Source organism: Lepisosteus platostomus, chromosome 7 (assembly GCF_059453375.1).
Source record: "Lepisosteus platostomus isolate fLepPlt1 chromosome 7, fLepPlt1.hap1, whole genome shotgun sequence".
Classification (NCBI taxonomy): Eukaryota; Metazoa; Chordata; class Actinopteri; order Semionotiformes; family Lepisosteidae; genus Lepisosteus; species Lepisosteus platostomus.
This window is the reverse complement of record NC_142617.1, coordinates 16,621,717-16,644,388: the sequence shown is the minus strand read 5'-3', so window position 1 is coordinate 16,644,388 and position 22,672 is coordinate 16,621,717. Positions and strand designations below refer to the sequence as shown.

Below are 22,672 nucleotides of genomic sequence, written 5' to 3'. Positions count from 1 at the left end.
GTTTCAAGACAGCCATTCTGATAGGATGCCTCTGGTCACATAAGCAATTATATAACCCCAAAATCAAATGCATTTAATCTTTTGTGATATACTGCATGTGTGTGTGAATCATATATACATAAGCGTGCCTACTCAGAAAGCACATAGTAGGGATATTGTGTCAGAGGTCACTCAGCATCTTGTACTATTGCACTCACATGGGGGATCCTGCACCAATTTGAAGAATGCAAAACTGCACAAAATTTAAACAATGTGATTCCAATGCTATTTCCTATATAGAGTGGATTTTTTTCACAATATTTCGAAATGCTCATTAAATCCAGAAAAAGTGTTGTAAATCCAGTAAAAGTTTAAGTATAGAAAATACTATACACTTTTCCTTAACCCTTTGTTGTGGAACTTTCTTTGCCAAATTAGCTTTATTGCTACAGTATTTGGAGTTACAGTGGAGCAAATGTATCACTGGAAAGAAAAACAAAACAGCTATAGGTACAAAGCTGCATGTTTAAAAGGTGAGGTGTGAAAACGTCTGCTCTCTTACAATTCTTCCGTTTTATCTTACCCAGTTTCTGTCCTCGCGCTCCACTCATACGAAACCAATAAAATCATTATAGGACCGATACCTGTGCTATAAATACGCATTCCACTGCTCACCATTCGGCGGTATGAAGTTACCCTACATTAATCACCTTAAACACAATTTTGTAAGATGATCGCCATCGTTATGTTAAAGTCAGGCATTAAAACGCTTTTGCCACCTAGAACGATTAGTCACAAACCGCACTAATATCGTCAGGCGCCGTTCATTTCATATATCTTTCCCTGAAAGAAACAGCCTCTCACCTCATTTAACCTTTGTCTCGGAAAGCACTGCCTGGAGTTGTCTTATATTTGCCAAAAGTGTTGTTCCGCTTCGAATACCTACCGATAGAGGCCAGCCGAAGTACAATTGTATGTATGTGAGAGTGTGTGCATACAGCAATATGAAACACCCATTCAACAGAGCAGGGCCGAACAGCATTTTTAATAAACTTGAGCGCACAGAAAGCCCTTACACTAACGCTCAATAAAACCACAGACAGCAGCTGAGAGCTGTTCAATGTTTCTGCCTATTCACTGTGACATCCGTCTCCCCTTATAAACTGCTAATTCCCGCTTCAGTAACTCTTAACTATCAATATGAACAAATACTTTTAAAAAATGTTACGAAGAAGTTAGATTAGGTTTATGATAAACAAGAATATTCAATTTTCATAATGTCAGTTTTCTGCTGTGCCTCGCCATTAAAACTTCAATAACAACCCTTTGTGCTTTCTAAAGTATGTGACGCTATTGTTAAATAATATATGTAAACATCTAAGATTCCTGTGAAGGTGATTTTACGAGTCATTCTCCGAGAGCAGAAAAGCTCTAAAAGACGAGCAGGAACCTTACCAGGAATACTGCACTGCTGCACAGCACGAATCCCTTACAAGATCTAGCTACACAGTAAAATAACCGCAAATAAGATCTTCAAAACGCTGTGATTTCAATTGTCTACAGGCATGATCAGACAGAAGCAAGTAATTTGGTTCTTTTAAACATGCCCATTATCTTCCTAATCGATTTCAAGTTAGAGAGCCAGACAGTTCTATTTTCCGATATGAACAACTGTCTAATACCCTATCATTATGCGGTAAACCCATTATAAAGCCATAAAAAGTAATTGACTTTTTAATACTTTAGTTTAGAGTCGGTAGATAATTACAATCATTTTAAGTGCTACTTCGCATGCAGAATATTAGAAAAGCAGCAGTATGGATTGCTCCTGCGTCCGACGAGGAAAAATGTGTTAGCTCTTCAGTCTGAATTTCCAGTTGCTGCTAGATGGCTAGTCCTCAAGGTATTGTAATCATGAGTATATCACGAATACCCCCAACCCAACAACAGAACCGCTTAAAAGTTATTCCCTTAATTTATTTTAAAAATAACACGGCGATTATTTCAGCCCTCGATTTTAATTGTTAATACAAAAAAAAACAGGAGAAAACAGGGTAAGTGTATTCCATAAAAGTTCACAGAAAAAAACACCGAATTTGCAAACTAACGCTCGGGGTGTGTTTTCATAGTATGAGCACATAATGGTCGTGCCCCCAACGTTTTCACTAACCGTGGCACAGATCGTGCTTTCGTTGCTCCTGCTACACGCATTTTCTTCGTGAAACAACACCCCCTCACACCCGCACTTAACTCTCATTAACTCACTAAGCAATCTGATTGGCGCTTTTCACGAGTTTTACATTACCCATCCACACATGACTCTGGGTTAACGTGAACTTTCTTTCAAGATTATCCTTTTGGAATTTCACACTCCAGTTGGATTTAGAGGACGTAATCCTACTTGCAAAAATAAAAAAACACAACAACGCTATCGACCTGGGGAAAACCACAAGTCATCGAGTTAAATTGCCAGTTTTCCCTGGCCCACGCTGCGTGTGAGCATGTTTGTAAACAATGAAAGCAGACAAATCTGTGTAGCCTAATTACCTCACGCAGAAGACTTTTCATCGGTGTTGTGCTGGTGCATCTCTTCATACATGTGTTGTGTAATAATATCTGGATGTTATCTTTGCAGTTGCAACAGTATAAAGTACCGGAGGAAGTAGACTCTGTGAGCAGTTTAATAACAATATCAATAGCAATGCTAATAATGCTGACCATCGTAGGAAAATACTTTGTGTTCTCTAGTTATAAGCAATCTTTCGGAAGGTGCACAGAGGCTTACAGTGCACTCTCTGCCTGGTCTTCTTACCTTCCAACCGGCGGAGCTGTTGCTGTCGCCCTTGTCCTTGAAATAGGGAACGCTCTTTACCATCCAGTCGTAGATCTGCGACAAGGTGAGCCTCTTCTCGGGGGAGCTCTCGATGGCCTTGGTGATCAGGTCGGCGTAAGACATATTTCCCCATGCATTTCGTCTGGAGGAACTGCTCTTCCTCTGAGCAGCGGCTACCGAGGAGGCTGAGCCAGCCGGCGAAGACAAGGGGGGCACCTGTTGGTGCGAGAGCTGCTGGCCCGGGTGCTGATGTTGTTGCTGGGGCTGCTGGTGGATGCAATTCTCCTGGCACTGAAAATCATTACACAAAACGAGCGGCTTCTGCTCGGGGTAGTCTTCAGTCTCCTCCAGCAAGCTCAGGTTGTTGATGAAGTCCACATTGCCGCCGGGCTCTTGTTTGACAGAAGGCGCCGGCGACGAATTGTTAGAGTTGGTAGGATTAATAAACTCGGGTCGGGGCAGCGGCCAGGTGCACGACCGGGGCCGTGACAATGGCTCGAAATCCGGATCAAACTCCACCACTTGTTGCTGCGGAGCTTCAGCCATAATACCAGGAAAAGTATTATCCCGCTCTCACATAGACCTACGCTAAGGCACACAAGCAGGATGAGAAAAAAAAGAGGCAAAAAAAAAACTTCGTCACTTCACAAACTTCTACATATAAAAGTCACAAAACGGAGCCGAAGCGAGTCATAGAGATGAGACAACGCTGGAAAAGAGCTTTTAAAGGTCTGATGAAGGCTCCCTTTTCTGTCGTTGGTCTTGACAAGTTTTGTTTCGGCTGTTTTAAAATCCAGGCTTAAGAAGATCGTATTCGTACCATGTCTGTCACCCCCAGTTGTTGCTTGTTGAATGTTGCTCTGCTAGACTGGCGCAGCGGACTTACTGGAACTACCCAGGGAGTCAGCTGATGCCGCCCACCTCCTGAGTGACACCGGGCGGCAGCCAATGCCCAGTGAGCATCAACAAGCGAAACGCTCACTTTTTTTTTCTTTTTACAGCCAAATATTTCCTCCTTTTTTCCAATAACTTTGTTTTGGTTAATGACATGTAGCCGTAAAACACGGAAAATTGCGGGGTCGGTTTCGCTGGTATCGCTTGTTATTCTGCGCGGCCTCCTATTTCCAGCGCTTTGCAAAATCATCAGAAAGTTATGAGTTAAGATTTTAGAACTCGGGGGGTGGGGGGTTTTGACAGCTGTCATTTTATTGTTTATGTCTGTTTAATTAACGAACTTGTTTATTGTTGATCTATTCCGTCACTCAACTTCCTTTCTTAAATTTTTCCTTCAGCTTTTTTAAGGTCACATTATACCCCGCATGCAATAAACAACAACAACCCCCCAAAAAAACATTTTACTAGTTGTTAGAATTTATTGCAGAGATAAAAATATATCCTCAAGTGATTTAGAATTGCGCATTTGATAAAATTCTGCGCATCAGTTTATTTTGCTCAGAATAATAAATTATTCTACCCTTCAGATTGTCCGGTGCAATCTGTTATATAATAACGCACAACGGGGTTTTGTTGCTAAACGCCAAATTGTACTATTAAATATTTGATTTTTTAATCAAATATTTAATAGTACAGACAAAGTAGTTCTAGAAAACTTTGTTAGATATGGAGATTAGGTCTTGCGTTTAAGCAGATGGTTATTTAAAACTATTGAAACTCGCTGCATTGGTGCTTTGATTCATTACCATTTAGAGCTGCCTGTCATCAGGAGCCACGGTAGAAACATTACATATCACATAGGTTATCTCCCGTACATTTTAGTCGGCCTGGCTATCATTCGGAGAAATTAATGCTTTTTCTTAACTAATACAATTGATCAGCTTGATAATTGGTCATAACAGTTTTAGAGGACGCAGGCAACCGTGTTTTAGCAATGTGCGCTATTCTGTGATCTAAGATCCCAGAAGAAAGCCTTAATGAATTGTGGTAGCGGTGCATCATTTTAGAGAGAACGTTCCTGACATTACAGCAAAACTAAATCTGACTTTAAATGCATCTTTCGTCAATGAATTGCAGGACAGAACAGAATCCTATTTAAACAGTGGATTCTGTACAGTAAGGACTCTGAAGTTCCGACACCGTTGTGTGCTGTAGGGACAATAGTTGTGTTGAACGTGTTTTGAAGCACTGAAAAATTAAATATCATCCCAATGGAGTAGAACTACTGTATGTCCAACATACGGTGCGGATTGCGTTACTGTTAAATTTTCTAGGTGACGTTCCATTTTTTTGTTACTGGATTATGCTACTATATTATATTGTTACTATATATAGCTTAATACCAATTTAGGTGTTCCATTTTTCAAAAAATAAATCACTATTATCATTACCGTTGTTGGTATTGTAAATCCCAGCGTTGTGTGCAAGCCACATCTGCACCCAATATGTCCGCGGAGTCCCAATGTGTGCGTAGCATTTGCTAATCCATGGTTTAATAGTAGCCTGTTTATTTTTAAGGAAACCTTGCTGTGCCTAAACCGTCAAATTTATCTGGAAGTTACAGTAGCTAACCCCCGCTTTGACAAGACAGAAGCAGAGATTCAATTGTCTCCCACATGACACTGTCATATACCGCAAAATAAACTACAGTAGGAATGCACCTGTTTTCGGCCATTTGGCTGACGGCCACGATTAAGAGACCAAATTGTTCAAATGGAGAGAAAAGGAAAACAAATAAGGGATTAAGGCAAAAAAATCTTCGTATAGAGGCACCTCTGCCACCTAACGTTGGAGCACGAGTATGTTTGATCTTCACTACTGACAAGTTACCATCTGACTTAAACAGCGGTATTTCAGGACGCATGGAAAGTTCAGGCTTCACAGCTCTAAAGTGTAGAGCGTCCCGAAAGCAGGATTAAAATAACGTTCACATCTTTAAATTGATACGTTTTCTCTGTCTGGAGTTTGGCAACGTTCACCTGCTTGTCGGGTAGTAAAGGCATTATTATGTCCATGACCGGGAATGTAACGCATTTAGTATCTGCCCCTCAGCTAATAAGATGTTGAGCGCTCGAGTTGTGCGTACGCAGCAAGTTGCCTAAACAGAATAAAACGGCATCTTATGTCACACTGGAAATATAAGGAGTGTTGCAGACAAAGCAGTCATAGGATTCGTCACTAATTTTTCTTTGTGGGGAAAAAAGCTATTAGTGGCTGGAAGTAAAGAGTCTTCATAGACAGTCTACTCTGATGGAAAGAGATAGTTATTAGGTTGCAACGTAATTTCTGGACATCTATGGCCGGGTGTGTCCGGGTGTGGTAGACCACTGTAGCCTATTGTAGTTTACAACTTGCACGATGTTTGCGAGCTAAACGTGGTTGTTTTCAATATGCTAAAAATGTGTGTAAAGCCAGCCGTAAACTATGAAAATTAAAATGGCGTGCAGCTTCCCAGTGCACGCTGAAAGAGACAGTTATTAAGAGTTAACAGCAAATTAAAGTTCAAAAAAGGTGGACTGCTTTGTTTGGGTGTGGTAAACCATGGTGGCTCCTGGCAGCCAAAAAGATTTTGGTTTTTTAGGGCCTTGTGACAGCAGTGTCTGAAGCATTTGAGTGAATTGCTGTTTTGAAAGAATCATTGAAAAGCAAGCTAGCTACCTGACTGTCATTAAAACGACAATTAAGAACAGTTAAATTATACCAGTAATTTACAATTAAGGTATCACAAATGTTATATTAGTAAAGGGTATTTGCTTAGCAGAGGGGCATGGTGGCACAGTTGTTAAGATTGTTGCCAGACAGCACTGAGGCCCTGGGTTCCATTCTTGGCATGCTACCGGCATGGAGTTTGTATGCTCTCACTATAATAGTGTAATAGTAGGTTAATTAGCTTCTGAGAAAATTGGCCCCGTCTTGCACCCATTGCTTGCTGGGTTAGGCTGTGGCTCCCCCACAACCCTGAATACCTGATGGAAAAGTGATGCCAATGGCAGGAAGTCTTTGGGCTTTGTTGTGATCAGGTCTAGTTGCAAAGAGGAGGAGGACTGTAATTATAATTAAGTCAGTCATTGCTTACACTTATATAGCGCTTTTCTGGACACTCCACTCAACACGCTTTACAGGTAATGGGGACTCCCCTCCACCACCACCAATGTGCAGCATCCACCTGGATTATGTGACGGCAGCCATAGTGCGCCAGAACACTCACCACACATGAGCTATTAGTGGGGAGGAGAACAGAGTAATGAAGCCAGTTAATAGATGGGGATTATTAGGAGGCCATGATTGGTAAAAGCCAATGGAAAATTTGGCCAGGATGCTGGGTTTACACCCCTACTCTTTTCGAGAAACGCCCTGGAACTTTTAATGACCATAAAGAGTCAGGCCCTCGGTTTTATATCTCATCCGAAGGACTACATTCCTTAATAGTGTTTGCCAATAAAACCATATACCAGCTCCACAGAGACAATTATATTATTTTGCTTCCTAAACCAGAGTAATACCTTTTTTATCACCTATCAGTGGTGCCTAATCAGATCTCTGTATTCAAGGAAAGACACAGATATGTTTCCAAGTACAACTTCTATCAGATTTTCAGGTGCTCCTCCACTAGGCCTAGACTAGAGGTGACAAGGTCATGCCTTATGAGATGGTTAAGTTTTTTTCAGAAAGAGCACATTTCACCTCCAGATTGACAGACACATGAAAACCCATTGATTGGTGGCTCTTGAGGACCAAAGCTGAGAACCACTGTTAAACACTCCCTCAAAAGGAGTAAAAAAACAACACTTCCTGCCTGATAATAATAGAACAGAATTGAAATTGAAATTAACATCGGGTAGTTCTTTCCAAGACCAAACAAAGAAAGTTTCAAGATAAATTAATTTTGAAAATGTCAAAGTATTTATATCCAGCTGTTGGTTTTAATGTCCTTACAGGGCCTCAGCCTGAAATAATTTTCTTTTTCTTTACAAAGTAAAAAAAAAAAGACAAATGCAGAGCATTTACAAGGAACATTTGACACATTTTATTGGACCAACATGTAGGTCAAACACAAGAGCTTTCACTCCCAGGGACCACACAGCAGGGCCTTTCATCCAGACGAAAGTGAATTTGAGGAGAAGCAGTGTTTTGCTTTTTGCCCGTATGAAAATAAGATCTGTCTGGAATGCTTTGTACTGCTAACATCCTGCTGATGAACAGTTATGCTCACTTTTCATGCTGAGATTTCTAAATTAATGTTTTTTTTTAAAAAATGATTTCTGGACACCATGCAAATTATTCCTAAAAAAAATAATTAGAACTTTAAAGGATTGGGTGCTGCTGTTGACAAACTATTTGGCATTTTTGATTTCTTACTGTAACAAGTTATGACACCACAAAAGCAACCAAATTAGCTTTAACTGGAAAGCTCTGTATTCTTTAACAATTTACCAGGTCCTCAGAAGTGGTTCCTTATAGACTGCCAGTATCTAAGGGCCTTACTCTTTCAAAAAAGAAAAGTGTCAAACTGTTGTTACATCACAGTTGTACACAGTGTCATTACTGTAATCTTGAGACTTTTTAAACTTTTGATGGCTAACAGCTGACAAAACAGAATATTATATGCTTGGCATTATCCTTTTGTCTTCGCTTAGCTATTTATGTATATACTGAGTGTCTCTCTGAAAGTGGTTTCCTTGAATTTCATTCTTATTTTCCAGGGCAAGGCTTGGCACCTGTGCAACACAATAAACCTGAATGAGAAAGGAAATGATGGGGGAAACATTTGAGTGACGCACGTGACTGAAGAGCATCATGCTTCACTAAACAGGCTGTCTCAGCCTTCAAACTGTACTCTTCTGGTATGACCACAATGTTCACTACACTGAATAAAAGGGAAACATATTGGGAGACAATGTTTCACCATAACATGCATCATGATTAATCTCCAAAATGGTGAGTGAAATCATTGGGTTGTTTCCTTCCTGTACCTCCTGGCTTTGAAACTTTCAAATGTTTTGTGGGGCAGTAATTAATGTCTGGATGAAAAATGACATACAATACCACATACTGTAGTTTGGATTCTACATGAAACTATTATACATCTGTCCCATCCAACAAAAAAAATCAAGAATCTTGCAGAAGAGAGGTCAAGCAGTGGAATATTATATGGGGGTACAATCATAATGTTGTGAAGTTGAATGATTCTTTTAAGAGTCCTAATGAGAAGGTCACAGCCTTTTGAAAACAGTTTCAACTGTTTTTAACTTAAAGTTCCCAAAACTAATGCAAGAATTCCTAAAAAATGGACAATGGATAACCAGATTTTTAGTATTGTTGTATTTAAAAAGGTAAGGTTAAACAATTAGGACTTTGGAAATTCCCCCCCCAGTGAAACATTTTCATGTGTTTCTGTGCCAATTACAGAAAAACCATTCTATCAGTCAGTTCATTAAACCAAGGCTACACAATTCAAGTTCAAATGTTTCCAACCAGGATTTTCACCAAAACATGTTTTTGGCTTTTGTAGTGCATGATCTAATCTAAGCAGGACTTTCAGCTCCTAAGGCCTTCAGATTTAAACTTCTCCCTGTTCTAAATGACATGCATCCTATGTTTAAACAAAAAACCAAGTCACCAACTAAAACGCATATTCCCACAGTTCTCATTGAGATACAGTTTATGATTGGGGAAGATTGCTCCAGCAAATCCCAGAGTGCCTGGGTGTTCAATTTGTGCAAAAAATGTCTAGACTTTCTTGACGGAGGCCTTTTCTTTTGCTGGCGTTAAGTCCCCTCATGTGTGTAATTATCTGGGCTACTCTTAATTTTAGCCTATAAACACCACAGAGGTGTTTTTGAATGATGGCCTTCTATTTTTACAAACCCAGCAGAACACCATCAATTTCTCATGCCAGGGAGGCACTGCGTGTCATCGAGAATCAAACAGGTATTCTAATGCTTTTTCCCCACTTCGCAGGCCAATCAGTTTGAAAAGATCATAGGCTATACTGCCACCATGTGGTGCACTGATGAATAGCACTTAATTCTAAAAAAACATCGTACTTCCTCCGTTATGATGTCATGGCACAACCCATCCTAACACAATTGTCATCTGCATCTAGTGATATGTTTCCAAAGCAAGATAAAGATCATCTTTACATAAAAACAACCAGCTCTTTATCTCAAGTTTTATGAGTAATGATCCTAAAATGCACAGTCAGGCGGTACATCTTTGGTTTCCTACACCTCAATCATTGTAGTACCTGGAAGCCTGCTATTAATAAAGTGTTTTGAATTTTAAATCACCTCATTTCAGCATCCTGTCCCTTAACACATACACAATCTCAATTTTGCTCCAATAAGGTTATAAGTTCTTGAATTAATACCTTTATTAATAAAGCTTAAGAGAGTTCGCAGCTCGCATCATGAATCGTAGCAGTGAAGTGATTCATATTCTTCAACACATTTAATTATAATAATAATTGCATGAGACAAATTATGAGGTCGTTTCACTTCAATTTATAAAGTGATAAACTGTGTGACCTGAGCCACAGGAATAGTATGCATATTATTTGAGGAAAAAAGGTTAAGATTTTGCTAGATTAAAGTGCAACATGAGACACATTAGAAACACATGGGAGTCCAGTGTCCTTTCATTCCATGGCTTCTTTCCAACTAGATCTTGAAAGATCCCAGAAAATCAGTACCCTTAAATATGACTGAACACGTAATCATGCACCAACAACTTTATTTCAAAAAGTACTTTTAATTTTCCTAAATGTATTAGACACTCAGCTTCCACTTTTATTTTGGTACTTTGTATTGAAATGGTTAGTACCTTTCAGTATTGTGAATAGTCAGACAGGGCTCCTTTTCTGGTCATTCCCAAGTAGGATCAAGGATTGATCCTGATTGTCCATCTTTTATCACTTTCGAACACTGGAGATACCTGCTTTTTTGTAATGTGGCAAGTACAATTATTTTAAATGCAGTATTGTATCATTTCAGACAAATACCAATATCAAAGGGAAAATGAACAAATAGAGACGTGCATTAAAATGTTTATACCTTAGCAGCATCGATGAGCAATGAGATCTTCAGATCACCGAAATAAAGGAACTACGGGGGACATTTGGATGGTAAACTCCATGTAATGGTTCTCTCAAGCATTCTCCAGAAGAGCAGGTCTGGACTAATGAAACATGATGCACCTCCAGTGTGTGTGACTAACAATGTCTCATCAGGGAAGAAAAAAACAACCTTTCATGAAGGAACACTTAAAAGAGATGCAGTGCACATTATATCCTTTACAAACATGGGCCAAACGTAAGATGAAGAGCTATTTTGGTCCATACCTCTTCCATTGTACTCTGATAAATCACGAAACCATATTTTTTCTAATACATGATGTACTCTTAGCTAAAGTGCTTTCACAAAACATCTTAGAACTGAAAATCTGGGAGTATAGGGTCCTTTGGTTTTAAGCAAACATATTCTGTTAAATGGGCATTAAAGGTATTAACCTAAGTAGATGGCCAGGGAGCTCATGCTTTTTATTCATTTTTCTGCAGCTGTGTAGCGCATTGGCGAAATTAGCATCTCTAAAATATTTTCACATTTCCCCTTCAAGAAAAACATCAACAGGGCTGTCACAGGAATCATGCTACGCTAGAAAACAAAGCCACCCTCAATTTTGGATAATTGATTAATTATGAGCTAGAACAAGCCAGTATCTTTCTTTGCACGTGGATAATTAATTATGTGTGAGAACAAACTGGCAGCCTTCATAGCTGCCATCTTATTTCATATTTGTGTTCTCAAGTGATTTGTTTCCCATTTTTTTGCAAGCTACCACAGTTTCTTTCTTTTTTGGAAATTCAAATCTCAGAAGGCTTGGGAAAACCACCAAAGGGCCGGAAAGAAAGGAAAGACAGAACTGTTACAATTTTAATTTTTCACTCAACTTCCTTTGCCCACCCACTAACAAATAATACATTAAAAATCCATTTCCAATTAGTCTAAACTGATGTGAAAAAAACTGCAGAAAATTAAGAAAGATTGTATTTAAGAGTAGCAAATTGTTTATTTCGAAACCAACCTACACGGTAAGGAATGTTTTAAAAAATATGAGAGTATGCCGGTTTTCTGTCCAGACATTGCCGAATATGATCACTGCAGCTAAGGCCAAATATCAACATAGGCAGCATAAAATAAGGTCCGCCGTAGCAATAGGCATTACTTTCCTTATCTGTTCTATGAGGGTTAAGCAAGAATATCACATTATCTTTCAAATTTGCTACAAGACTTTTACCTCAGAGAAAAGCTACTATTGACACACAACAGAAACTCCTGTATCCAGCTGTACCTGTTCTCTAATAGTTTCCAAGGCTGTACATATTTTCATTCCAATTTGCCAAGCAAAAAAGAGATAACCCCCAGACCAAAAGGACACAAAGTAGATTCCTGAACCAAAGCATGCTGGAGGGAGGCTCTTGCATAAGACAAACTCAAATGCTAGATATTTAGGGATTGCTCCCTTCAGTATTAGTGCACAGCTAGACACAAAGTCATAATTTTAAATATTTGCTTTTTTATCCCATCGGTAAAATTTCTAGACAAACTCTGAATTCACAAACCATGAAAAGAATCGATTCTCTTATGCAATGGGAGTTTCCTCTGCTTCCTTGATGTACATTATCTAATTATCTCACCTCAGCACAGGAAAGTACAAATGAGAAGAGTTAACAACTGATTACCTGGAATCTGGGGAAATAAATTAACAGTTACAGTATTGATGTTCTTGTCATTAGTTTACTGGCTGATCATAAAGCAACTACAGACTGTCCATTTTGTATAGTCTGACGATACATGTTCAGATGACGCAGGGCAGTCTGATGCAATTCCCTCACAGGAAATTACAAAAGAATGATAGCAGAAAATAATACAGTTCAAGCAGAGACAGAAAACTAAGAACTGATTTCTCCACATTGATTGGGGGAATTTAACCCAGCTAAAAAAAAAATTCATGATATTTTCCCATGTACAAATTAAGATTTAGATGCTTTATTAAACACTACAAGGGCAAACAGACACCAGAAAATCTGCTTTCTCAACTAGCTGGACCTTTAAGCTTTCCAAATGGGGTGAATGACAAAAGTGTTTTTGAATGCCAACAACTATGACTCCTGTCAATGGATTCCGGCATTTTAAATTAATCTTAGTCCTGGACTAAGGTTTAAAGCCTCAAAATTACTCTTGTAAAAATCTGTGCTTCTACTTAATAACAAATCTCACATCAACGTATATGCCACATTACAGCAGAAAATGAAAGGTAGCACTAACCTACAGAATCTAACTTCTGGAGGTATATCTACCTTAAGTGTAGTTTGCACCGAAGGAAGGGGGTAAATCTTGCTTCTTTTCAGATTTCTTGGAAATTACGGAACATGACAAAAATTAGGTCTTATTGATGTGATGCAACTGAAAATCAAAACTCAGGTGTAAAGATAAGATCTCTTACTTAAATAAGTTAATCTTTGGGCTTCTTCATCTAACTGGATTGTTACATCTACTTAGAGGGTTAGGCCTCATGTGGAAGTCTTTGAAATGTTTTCAGTGAAAATCGGAGAAAGAAGAGACATAGAATTTCTACATAGAGTGTGCCGGTTTCAACAGCATTCAACAAAACTGTCAGTTGAGGTAGACTTCGGCCTCCTTCAGCACGTCCTCCTTCTGCTGGAAGTACTCTCTGAACCAAGCTATGTGCTCTGTCTTCTGTCTGACAGTGAGATAGGGGTTTTTGGACAGCCCAGTGATCACCAGCTCCATGAAGTGACGAATGGGGCCTTGCTTTGGAAAATCCTCCAGGTGTTTCTCTAGGAACACGTGCTCATGGAACGGGATGTCAGCTTCCTCCTCTAGACCTGAGACCAGAGCAAACGCAGTGCTGAGTGGCTTAAAACAAAGACAAAACTACAACTAAAATAGGAAGTTCTGAATAAAGATTTGGCTGCTGACAGAAATGTAAATGTTCTCGATTGAGAAAATTGCCCAATCTTCTTTACAAGTGTATAAGAGGAATATGGACATTCTGATTGCTTCTGGCTAGTTGTATAGCCTGGATTCACTACAACAACCTCCAAGTACAAATCCTGTAAATGTAGCACAGGCTTTAAATAAATAAGCTGGTGGGGAAGACAAAATTCTCTTTTCACACAAGGTAACTTCACAGATTGTGTTAAATGTTGATCATATACTACAGTAACACCTATGGCGACAGCCTGCGCTTACCCTGTACAGTATATTGGCAGTGATGGGACTTACCCTCTTCGTTGTTAATAGGATACCGCCAAAGCTTCCCATCGTGAGTCCACTGGATCATCTCCTCAAAGCCGTTCCGAGGTGGATGTTTTGTCACCGCTGCGATCTGATTGGCCAGCTCCATATCCCACAAGGATGGAGAGGAATCTGCAGATGAACAGCACAATCAGTGAGAAAAGCAGGGGTGCAGGCGTGCAGGAAGAGTCATGCTTACAGGATTCAGTGACTAGTCATTTGTGCCATAGTTAAAATTCAGAGGTTCTGTTTCCAGCATCAGTCTTTGTTGCATAAAGCCACAATTTTTATTTGACAGAATTACGGTAACAATCAGTAGATTATTCAGCAGATTGCTGAAAGTTCAGTACCTACTCATCAGATCCTCAGATCAAACATACGGCAGACAGTTCTGGATTGTGTCCAAGGCATCAGGTGTCTTTAAGATGCATATCCAGAGAACATAAGCACTCCTAACATGCCATAACAAAATGATAGTTATTTATCCTTGATTTCATTAATGCTCATACCAACTGTTAACTGTCAGAGCTACAGGCCCACGTAAATGAAAGATGAGGCTCTACAGTGAAGGACTATCACATTTCAGCAGCTGGGACCCAGTATGCTACTACAGTGTGTCAGACATTGTGCAGAGCTCTTGACTTGGCTCACATTGAAAGCCCTCTATAAAGCCAGTGTTGAAGTGCTTGGGAAACAAAGACTGTCTGCATAAACTCATCATTTCTACAGCCACTTTCTTTACATAGCTTCCTTCAGAGTTACATGCTCGTTTTTAAACAAGCAGACAAGTTATGTGATGTCGTACGCATTTCCTGTATGCAGTTTGCATCAGTAATGACGAATAAGTTCACATATTTATGTTAATAAAAGAATAATAGTATTATTAATATGTAAGATGTAGCAGTATGATCATTTAGAGCATGTTATAGTTCTCTCTGCTTTTTTACTAGCAATCTCCTTAAGTTTGTTGAAAGAATTCCCAGATACAGCTCTCTACATTAAAATATGATTATACTTACAGTATTGTGCATATTATCCACTGTTATCCACATTAGAGAAATAACATTTCTAGCTTTAAATCCTAGAATCTATCTTTAAAGATACATACAATTTGACAAAAAATAACAATCAACTTAAAGACAGCATAATGGTTTAAACAAACAAATGTCTCATAAGAAAAGTGACCTCCTAACTTGTTAGATCTCATGCACAGTCTTCATAGAGGTGACATGTTACATGTTGCTTTAAAGGGTGTCTCTTCCATACCTCTGGGCTCTAATTCTGCTGTGTCAGGGGGAACTTGGAAGATGTTAAGTCTTTTGCCAACAAATAAGCTTTTCCTGTAAGGGGAAAAGAGCCATGATTTTAACTGACAATAGAGAACTGTTGTTATAATCACCATTGTTATCATTATCATTTTATTTTTTTTAGAAGTAGTGTTAATAAGACCTGTCAATTTATCTTAGATTTCAGGTATATCAGCTCATCACCAATGCTGTTCAGTGATCTCCTCTATCTCTCTTGTACCTTCCTTGCATGCTTGTTAAATTCTCACAGCACAAGGGAAAAATCTGTTTATTTTATATGCATAGTTTTGGGGAGTTTGCAGAAGTTCCTTCTGAAAACAAGACTTCTACAGATTAAGTATAATAATGGCCATAAAGCCAGGTATTTTTAACAGCTCTTTTTCCTATTTGTTCTATGACTGTTCTCACAATAACGAGTTTTCCACATTACAACATGGGGCGCATTCTCTTCTAGACATGACAAATAAGGGTCATCTAAGCTTTGGATATATATTTATATTTTTTAATTGAACACCACCATGTACAAAATTATCTTAATCGTGTTTTACTAATCATTATTTTGTACCCATTTCTACTGTACCTATTTTATACACGTGCATACTGGCTCCATCTAGTGCTGGCGACAAATTTACTACTGAACCTTTTTAACGTCCTTTGTGGTTTTGCTTTTGTAATCATTTTACTTGACATGCGTGGGCCTTTCTGCAGAAGTAAGTTCTTGTTGTTTAATATAACATAAAACATACGGAGGCTGTACCTTAAAATACAACTCAATTACTTTTTCTAATAATATTAAGAAACAGAAAAGCTGAAGTGAAATCTGGCTCAAATGTCTCAAGTCGAGTGCTCTGACATGAGCGCTCATAACAAAAAAGATTTGTTTTTAGTCATTTTAGCTTAATTCATTGCACACAAAAAAGAAGGAAAATGCAGTTAGTGGGAAACAAAAAAATGTCCTGAGTTACTGAATTTATTTGTTAAACAATTTCAACACAATCAGTTCTGTACTGCACACACAATCTCCATTCATAAAATCACATCCAATTCGTGAAAAAGTATTTTCATATTTTAGGCTCATTTTATTTTTTGCAGCATCTGAGAAAGAAAAAAAACTATTAAAAAGTAATCTGAACGTACAGAGAAAGCCCGTAGGTATTGCACAAGACTAAAAGATACTCTGGACAGAAAACAACAATGTGAATTTCCAAACAGATCGTAAACACAAAGAAGATCCTTCTTACCTGTTGCGCACACCTTCAAGATCGCTGTTCACACCTCTGTCATGGATATAACCCCGCCCATCATCATCAAAGTGAATCTGATTGGCTGCTCTGGCACTGGCTCGTATGTTGGGACGTTTACCAATCTTCATGTCAGCAATGATGTTCCTTAACAAGGAAAGAGCTGGTCACTGTTATAACATTAACACCTAATCCCAAGTTACATACACAAACCAGTATGATTTGACTAATTAAATTTCATATCCTCTGTTTTGGGGTATAAGGTTAAATGTTTTATAAGAGTGAGAGTCTTCAATAGTAAAATACACACAAGTCTGCACTGTTCTTATTTTTTAATTCACAGACCTAGCATTAAACACACCTATTTTTAACAAATCCCCTATTGAGAAATTCATTATATATGAAATGAATCTCTTCATTATATAAAAATGTTTTCTGACCTTATGACATTCTTCTCTACATTTCATTAGTTTACACTCTTTCTGATACAAACAAAAGATTTAGTGCAAATTGTTTCTGTTGTATAGTTCATTACAAGTGGCACTATGTCTAAACCTTATCTAGAAGATTTAATATGGCCCAGTAACATTCTTACTTGATAGAAACATTTAAGAAAGTGGTGAAATGTATTTTAAACATCCTCTTACTGGCATGTTACTCTCTGGAAAAGCTACATTCGGAGCTGCACTAGAACTAAAAATATATAAGCAACAACACTATGTTCCAATATGTACTGTATTTAAACTTAGGTTACCTCTATGTTAACCACAAAAGAAGGGTGCCAGTATCAGATTTAATTGCTGTGTTTACCCGATATTTTTTGTCTGTCCTTTCTTCTGAACGTCTGATACAGACTCGTGTTTTCTCAGCTGCTGAAGGAGTTCCGATTCAGCTTGTCTCTTATTGGGCATTGAGGAGGCAACAGCAGAGGCAGCAGCAACCAGCTCTGGACTCAAGGTCACACTGAAAACAGAAACACAGTGGTTGCTTTTTCTTCCATTATTCAATAAAACCTTGCAATCCTGTAGATCATGATGCACTACTAGTCATTGCATGCCATATGGCCCCTGTGGTATGTGCCTTTTGGTTATTATTTTCAATTTATGGTTCAAAATCAAAAACTGAAATTGTCACATTATTATATAGCACACATGAGATTACCGCTTCAGACCAAAACTGAAGTGGAAAACAACTGAAGCATAAAGAACATTGGATCATCCCAGGAAATACAGAAGATGCACAACAGTGCAAGAGCCAAAAAAACTTTCACAACCCTTTTTCAATTATATACTATTTCAGAAATAATGGACCATCACTACTGCAATCAGAGAGGCTTGACGTGTTAAATTTTCTCCTTGAAAGAAAGGAAGCAATATTTTAAGTACACGGAATTGTGACCTGGAGACACCATGGCACCAAGGGCTGTAGGACTCATTTGCAACCTCTCTTACGTGCTAAAATGAAAGTTGTTAAAATGAAATGGTTCGCTTCTGATCATTGAGGGTGGACTAAAGCAAGGCTACTCCCTGCAAAACAAAACACAGGATATGTCTGTCCAGTTTTACTCTGCTTGTTACTTACATTGTTTTTTTTCTTTTGCTCTATACTTGATTTCTACATATCTTGCCCTACAGAAAACCCGTTTTGTAACGGCTAAATTGTTTTACTTATTTCATGACTTAGGCTTAGGATACTTTATTTGTTATTTTACTTTTTTTTCTTGTATATAATTGTATATCATGATAAGCATAACATCGGCAAGACACCTAGTATTAAGGTTGAGCACCAAGAAAAAAAACGTACCTCTGGGACTCTATGCCACTGGTAGCTTTCTGGAACATGCTGGTTGCACTCTCAAGTGCTCCAGGAGCATCTCTGGAAAATTCTTTGCCTTTCTGAACTTTCAGACCACGGAATTTCTTCTTTGTGGTCACCTCTACCTTCATGGCTCCCAAGAGGTCCAACAGACTCTCTTTCCCAGACTTTCCCTGCTGCTTCTCACTGGTGGTGCTCTGCACCTCTTCTGGACCAGAAGCCTCTTCTCTCTCCTTTGAGATCGCAGTTGTGGTGCTGAAGGCCACCACTCTTAACAAAAAAAACAACAACAACTCATACCTACTGAAGCTTATGTACAAGTTCATTGTTCTTTTCCCATTGTAATCCAATGACTAGCAAAGGTACAGTGCCTTGCGAAAGTATTCGGCCCCCTTGAACTTTTCAACCTTTTGCCACATTTCAGGCTTCAAACATAAAGATATAAATTTTTTATTTTATGTGAAGAATCACCAACAAGTGGGACACAATTGTGAAGTGGAACGAAATCTATTGGATTTTTGAAACTTTTTTAACTAATAAAAAAATGAAAAGTGGGGCGTGCAAAATTATTCAGCCCCCTTGCGTTAATACTTTGTAGAGCCACCTTTTGCTGCGATTACAGCTGCAAGTCGCTTGGGGTATGTCTCTATCAGTTTTGCACATCGAGAGACTGAAATTCTTGCCCATTCTTCCTTGCAAAACAGCTCGAGCTCAGTGAGGTTGGATGGAGAGCGTTTGTGAACAGCAGTTTTCAGCTCTTTCCACAGATTCTCGATTGGATTCAGGTCTGGACTTTGACTTGGCCATTCAAACACCTGGATACGTTTATTTGTGAACCATTCCTTTGTAGATTTTGCTGTATGTTTGGGATCATTGTCTTGTTGGAAGATAAATCTCCGTCCCAGTTTCAGGTCTTTTGCAGACTCCAACAGGTTTTCATCCAGAATGGTCCTGTATTTGGCTGCATCCATCTTCCCCTCAATTTTAACCATCTTCCCTGTCCCTGCTGAAGAAAAGCAGGCCCAAACCATGATGCTGCCACCACCATGTTTGACAGTGGGGATGGTGTGTTGAGGGTGATGAGCTGTGTTGCTTTTACGCCAAACATATCGTTTTGCATTGTGGCCAAAAAGTTCGATTTTGGTTTCATCTGACCAGAGCACCTTCTTCCACATGTTTGGGGTGTCTCCCAGGTGGCTTGTGGCAAACTTTAGACGAGACTTTTTATGGATATCTTTGAGAAATGGCTTTCTTCTTGCCACTCTTCCATAAAGGCCAGGTCTTGGTAGATTTGCAGTGGTCTGATACTCCTTCCATTTCAAGATGATCGCTTGCACAGTGCTCCTTGGGATGTTTGAAGCTTGGGAAATCTTTTTGTATCCAAATCCGGCTTTAAACTTCTCCACAACAGTATTACGGACCTGCCTGGTGTGTTCCTTGGTCTTCATGATGCTCTCTGCACTTTCAACAGAACCTCGAGACTATCACAGAGCAGGTGCATTTATACAGAGACTTGATTACACACAGGTGGATTCTATTTATCACCATCAGTCATTTAGGACAACATTGGATCATTCAGAGATCCTCGCTGAACTTCTGGAGTGAGTTTGCTGCACTGAAAGTAAAGGGGCCGAATAATTTTGCACGCCCCACTTTTCATTTTTTTATTAGTTAAAAAAGTTTCAAAAATCCAATAGATTTCGTTCCACTTCACAATTGTGTCCCACTTGTTGGTGATTCTTCACATAAAATAAAAAATTTCTATCTTTATGTTTGAAGCCTGAAATGTGGCAAAAGGTTGAAAAGTTCAAGGGGGCCAAATACTTTTGCAAGGCACTGTATCTTATTACACCGTGTCTATTGGACAATGGACCACCCCCGTGGAGGTGAAGAAATCAGGTGTGCGTCTTGTCTACTTTTGGTTCATGTCAGTTTACGTCAGTTTCTGGGACTATTGTTCCAGGTGGAGGGAGCAGGTTAGAAAAGCTGCGGATTAAGTTGATTTTCCATCCTCTTGAAGCTGCTTCTTGACAGCCACTGTGACACGAAATACCACAGCAGTTCTTTCATCGAGGACATGTAAAACAAGTTTGGATTTCATTGTATAGGCGACCAAATATGGGTTTTGTAACCTCGCTTTAACAGGCCGTGCTGTGAATGTTATACTTAACCTTTGAAACCCTAAAAACCTTACTAATCCTGAGGAAAAGAGCATGTTACAGAGGAGCTCTGGCTAAAAGACACTTAATACAAAGTGTAGAAGAAGGGAATTAAGTCACACTCTTGAGGGCTCTGAAAGTTTCTCAGGTCAAAAAATATTAGTTGTCTTGTGGAAGAATCCACAAAGAAACCCAGAAACACAAACTACAGTGGAAGGTGGTAGAAACTAAAGATACTTTAAAAGGAAGTTACATGAGGAACAACGACCTAGGTAGAGCTAGAGTGGAGAACAAATCCCCAGGTAATTAAGCACTAAACCTAACTTTGACAGGTATTAGAAACAAAATTAGACGAGATGCCGTAGAAACCATATTAGCTGGCAAATATGATGTTATTGGAATTACAGAAACCTGACTGACTGAAAATGATGCAGATAAAATTTACATTAAAACATTAATGAATACACTTTTATTTTAGATTTTAAAAATCAAGCATCACTGAATCTGTGGGTGAGATTAAAAAGTTCCAAAGGTTTAGTTTTAGGAGTATGCTATAAACTACCAAATGCACATGCTGATTATAAGTCAACATTATATTATTAAATCAATATTGTTTGTGCAAATGAAGTAGTAGTTTTTAGGGGAGACTTCAGTCTTCTCAGTATATCGATTCATAAATATATTTTGACTGTAACCTGCATTTGAAAGTTTCTTAAGGCTTAATGAAAACATTGAAGCCAACTGTAATTTAAAACCTCCTTTTCCATAATGACTGTACAAATTAATTTAGCTATTTTTAAGGAATGATTGAACCAAATCCACAAGGAACCCAACATAAAATATATATTTTTAAAGATCATTTCTGGTAGAAAGCAATCCCAGCAGCAAATGAAAATGTGATGTGTCGTAAAGTGCACTGGGGGGGCTTTGGCGTTACAGACCTTATTCAATTAGTAGAAGGCATCTGGAGATAAGTGCTTTTGAAATAATATTAAGACAATTAAGACAAAACATTCCACACCTCTGCCCCGTCTGCGATAGCTTTCACACTGTGTAATAGAAAAAAATCACAATTATTTCTTTAAATTAAAATAAAAGGGTAATTTTATAAACTCACCTCATATGCACGGCTAGGATTTTACTCGTGGACACATTGCTGTCTTTAGGACTGAATAAACCTGTTTCAAAGACTGAACCAGTAACACTTTTACTTCTAGAAGAGTATAAAATAAGTTTCCGGTACATTGCAGTATTATTTTGTCCTGCACTCTAAGCCCTACAATGTCACACGCGTATGTACAACCTCCACTAGCAATGGCGTCCCCCCCATGCAGCTAAAAAGTATCAACCGGCAGGGAAACTATTGCGCCGAACTAAGGTTCCGCGGATTATATTTCGTTTCATAAAAATACCATGGAGACTATTTGGTTTACTAATTTAGAACACCTACATACAAAACAGGTTGATTAAGGAACTATGTTGAATAACTTGTTTGCAAGTAGTGCACAATGCAACATTTGATGGTAGCCTAAATTATAACATGTAATAGGTTTATTCCATGCTGAAAAAAAAGGGAGAAAAAACGCAACGTTTCGGCCGAGAAGCCTTCTTCACTTTTTTTTTCAGCATGGAATAAACCTATCACATGTTCTTTTGCAGCCTACGCATGCTGACGCAGCTACCCACCTAAATTATAACATAATTGTTAAAATGATTTGTGCAAATCCCTAGTATTAATATAGTATCCATTTGACAATGCGGTGGATTGAATGGCGCTATATAGAAAACAATATTTTTGCTTTTCAAATATCCTCTTAAATTGCAATAATCTCTACCTACACACTGCATAAAATAAAAAAGGCTTTTTTTTCTTTCAAAATTAGATCGAAGAATAAACTGCGGATTGGTTCATTTAAAACCATGGTACGAAGAATACTTTATAAAAGATCAAACGTCCCAGGTTTGCCTGGATTGCAGTTTTGTTAATGGTCTCAGCCCAGTCCCAGAAATACATTTTTCTAGTTATTAATTCATGCATTAGACTCTTTTATTTATTATACATTTA

The 22,672-nt window shown here is 38.5% G+C and overlaps 2 protein-coding genes across 2 annotated transcripts in view; both read right to left on the bottom strand.

Annotated features, from left to right (window-relative positions):
- The window catches only part of LOC148658401 (forkhead box protein O1-A-like), a 61,916-nt gene extending 58,217 nt beyond the window's left edge, over window positions 1-3,699 (bottom strand). The window contains exon 1 of the mRNA XM_088639542.1: window positions 2,792-3,699. Coding sequence (XP_088495668.1) covers window positions 2,792-3,358 — 567 coding nt within the window. The 5' untranslated portion in view covers window positions 3,359-3,699. The remainder of the gene's footprint in view (window positions 1-2,791) is intronic.
- An 8,109-nt stretch (window positions 3,700-11,808) lies between these two features.
- On the bottom strand, window positions 11,809-21,963 carry mrps31 (mitochondrial ribosomal protein S31). The gene is made up of 7 exons (XM_088639541.1): window positions 21,725-21,963; window positions 18,437-18,718; window positions 17,444-17,596; window positions 16,634-16,780; window positions 15,352-15,425; window positions 14,074-14,217; window positions 11,809-13,673 (listed from the first exon to the last, which is right to left on the bottom strand). Exons 1-7 carry the CDS (start codon window positions 21,850-21,852, stop codon window positions 13,441-13,443), a joined length of 1,161 nt encoding a protein of 386 aa, XP_088495667.1. The 5' UTR covers window positions 21,853-21,963; the 3' UTR covers window positions 11,809-13,440.
- Window positions 21,964-22,672: the final 709 nt, after the last annotated feature.

Bases quoted from the DNA above. Each gene is read 5' to 3' on its own strand.
- mrps31 (XM_088639541.1), bottom strand. From the start codon at position 21,852: ATGTACCGGAAACTTATTTTATACTCTTCTAGAAGTAAAAGTGTTACT. The intron at 16,781-17,443 runs GTAAACACAGCA...TTCCTTGTTAAG, and splicing joins GGACAGACAAAAAATATCGG to GAACATCATTGCTGACATGA. The intron at 13,674-14,073 runs GTAAGTCCCATC...CTCTGGTCTCAG, and splicing joins TCCTATTAACAACGAAGAGG to GTCTAGAGGAGGAAGCTGAC.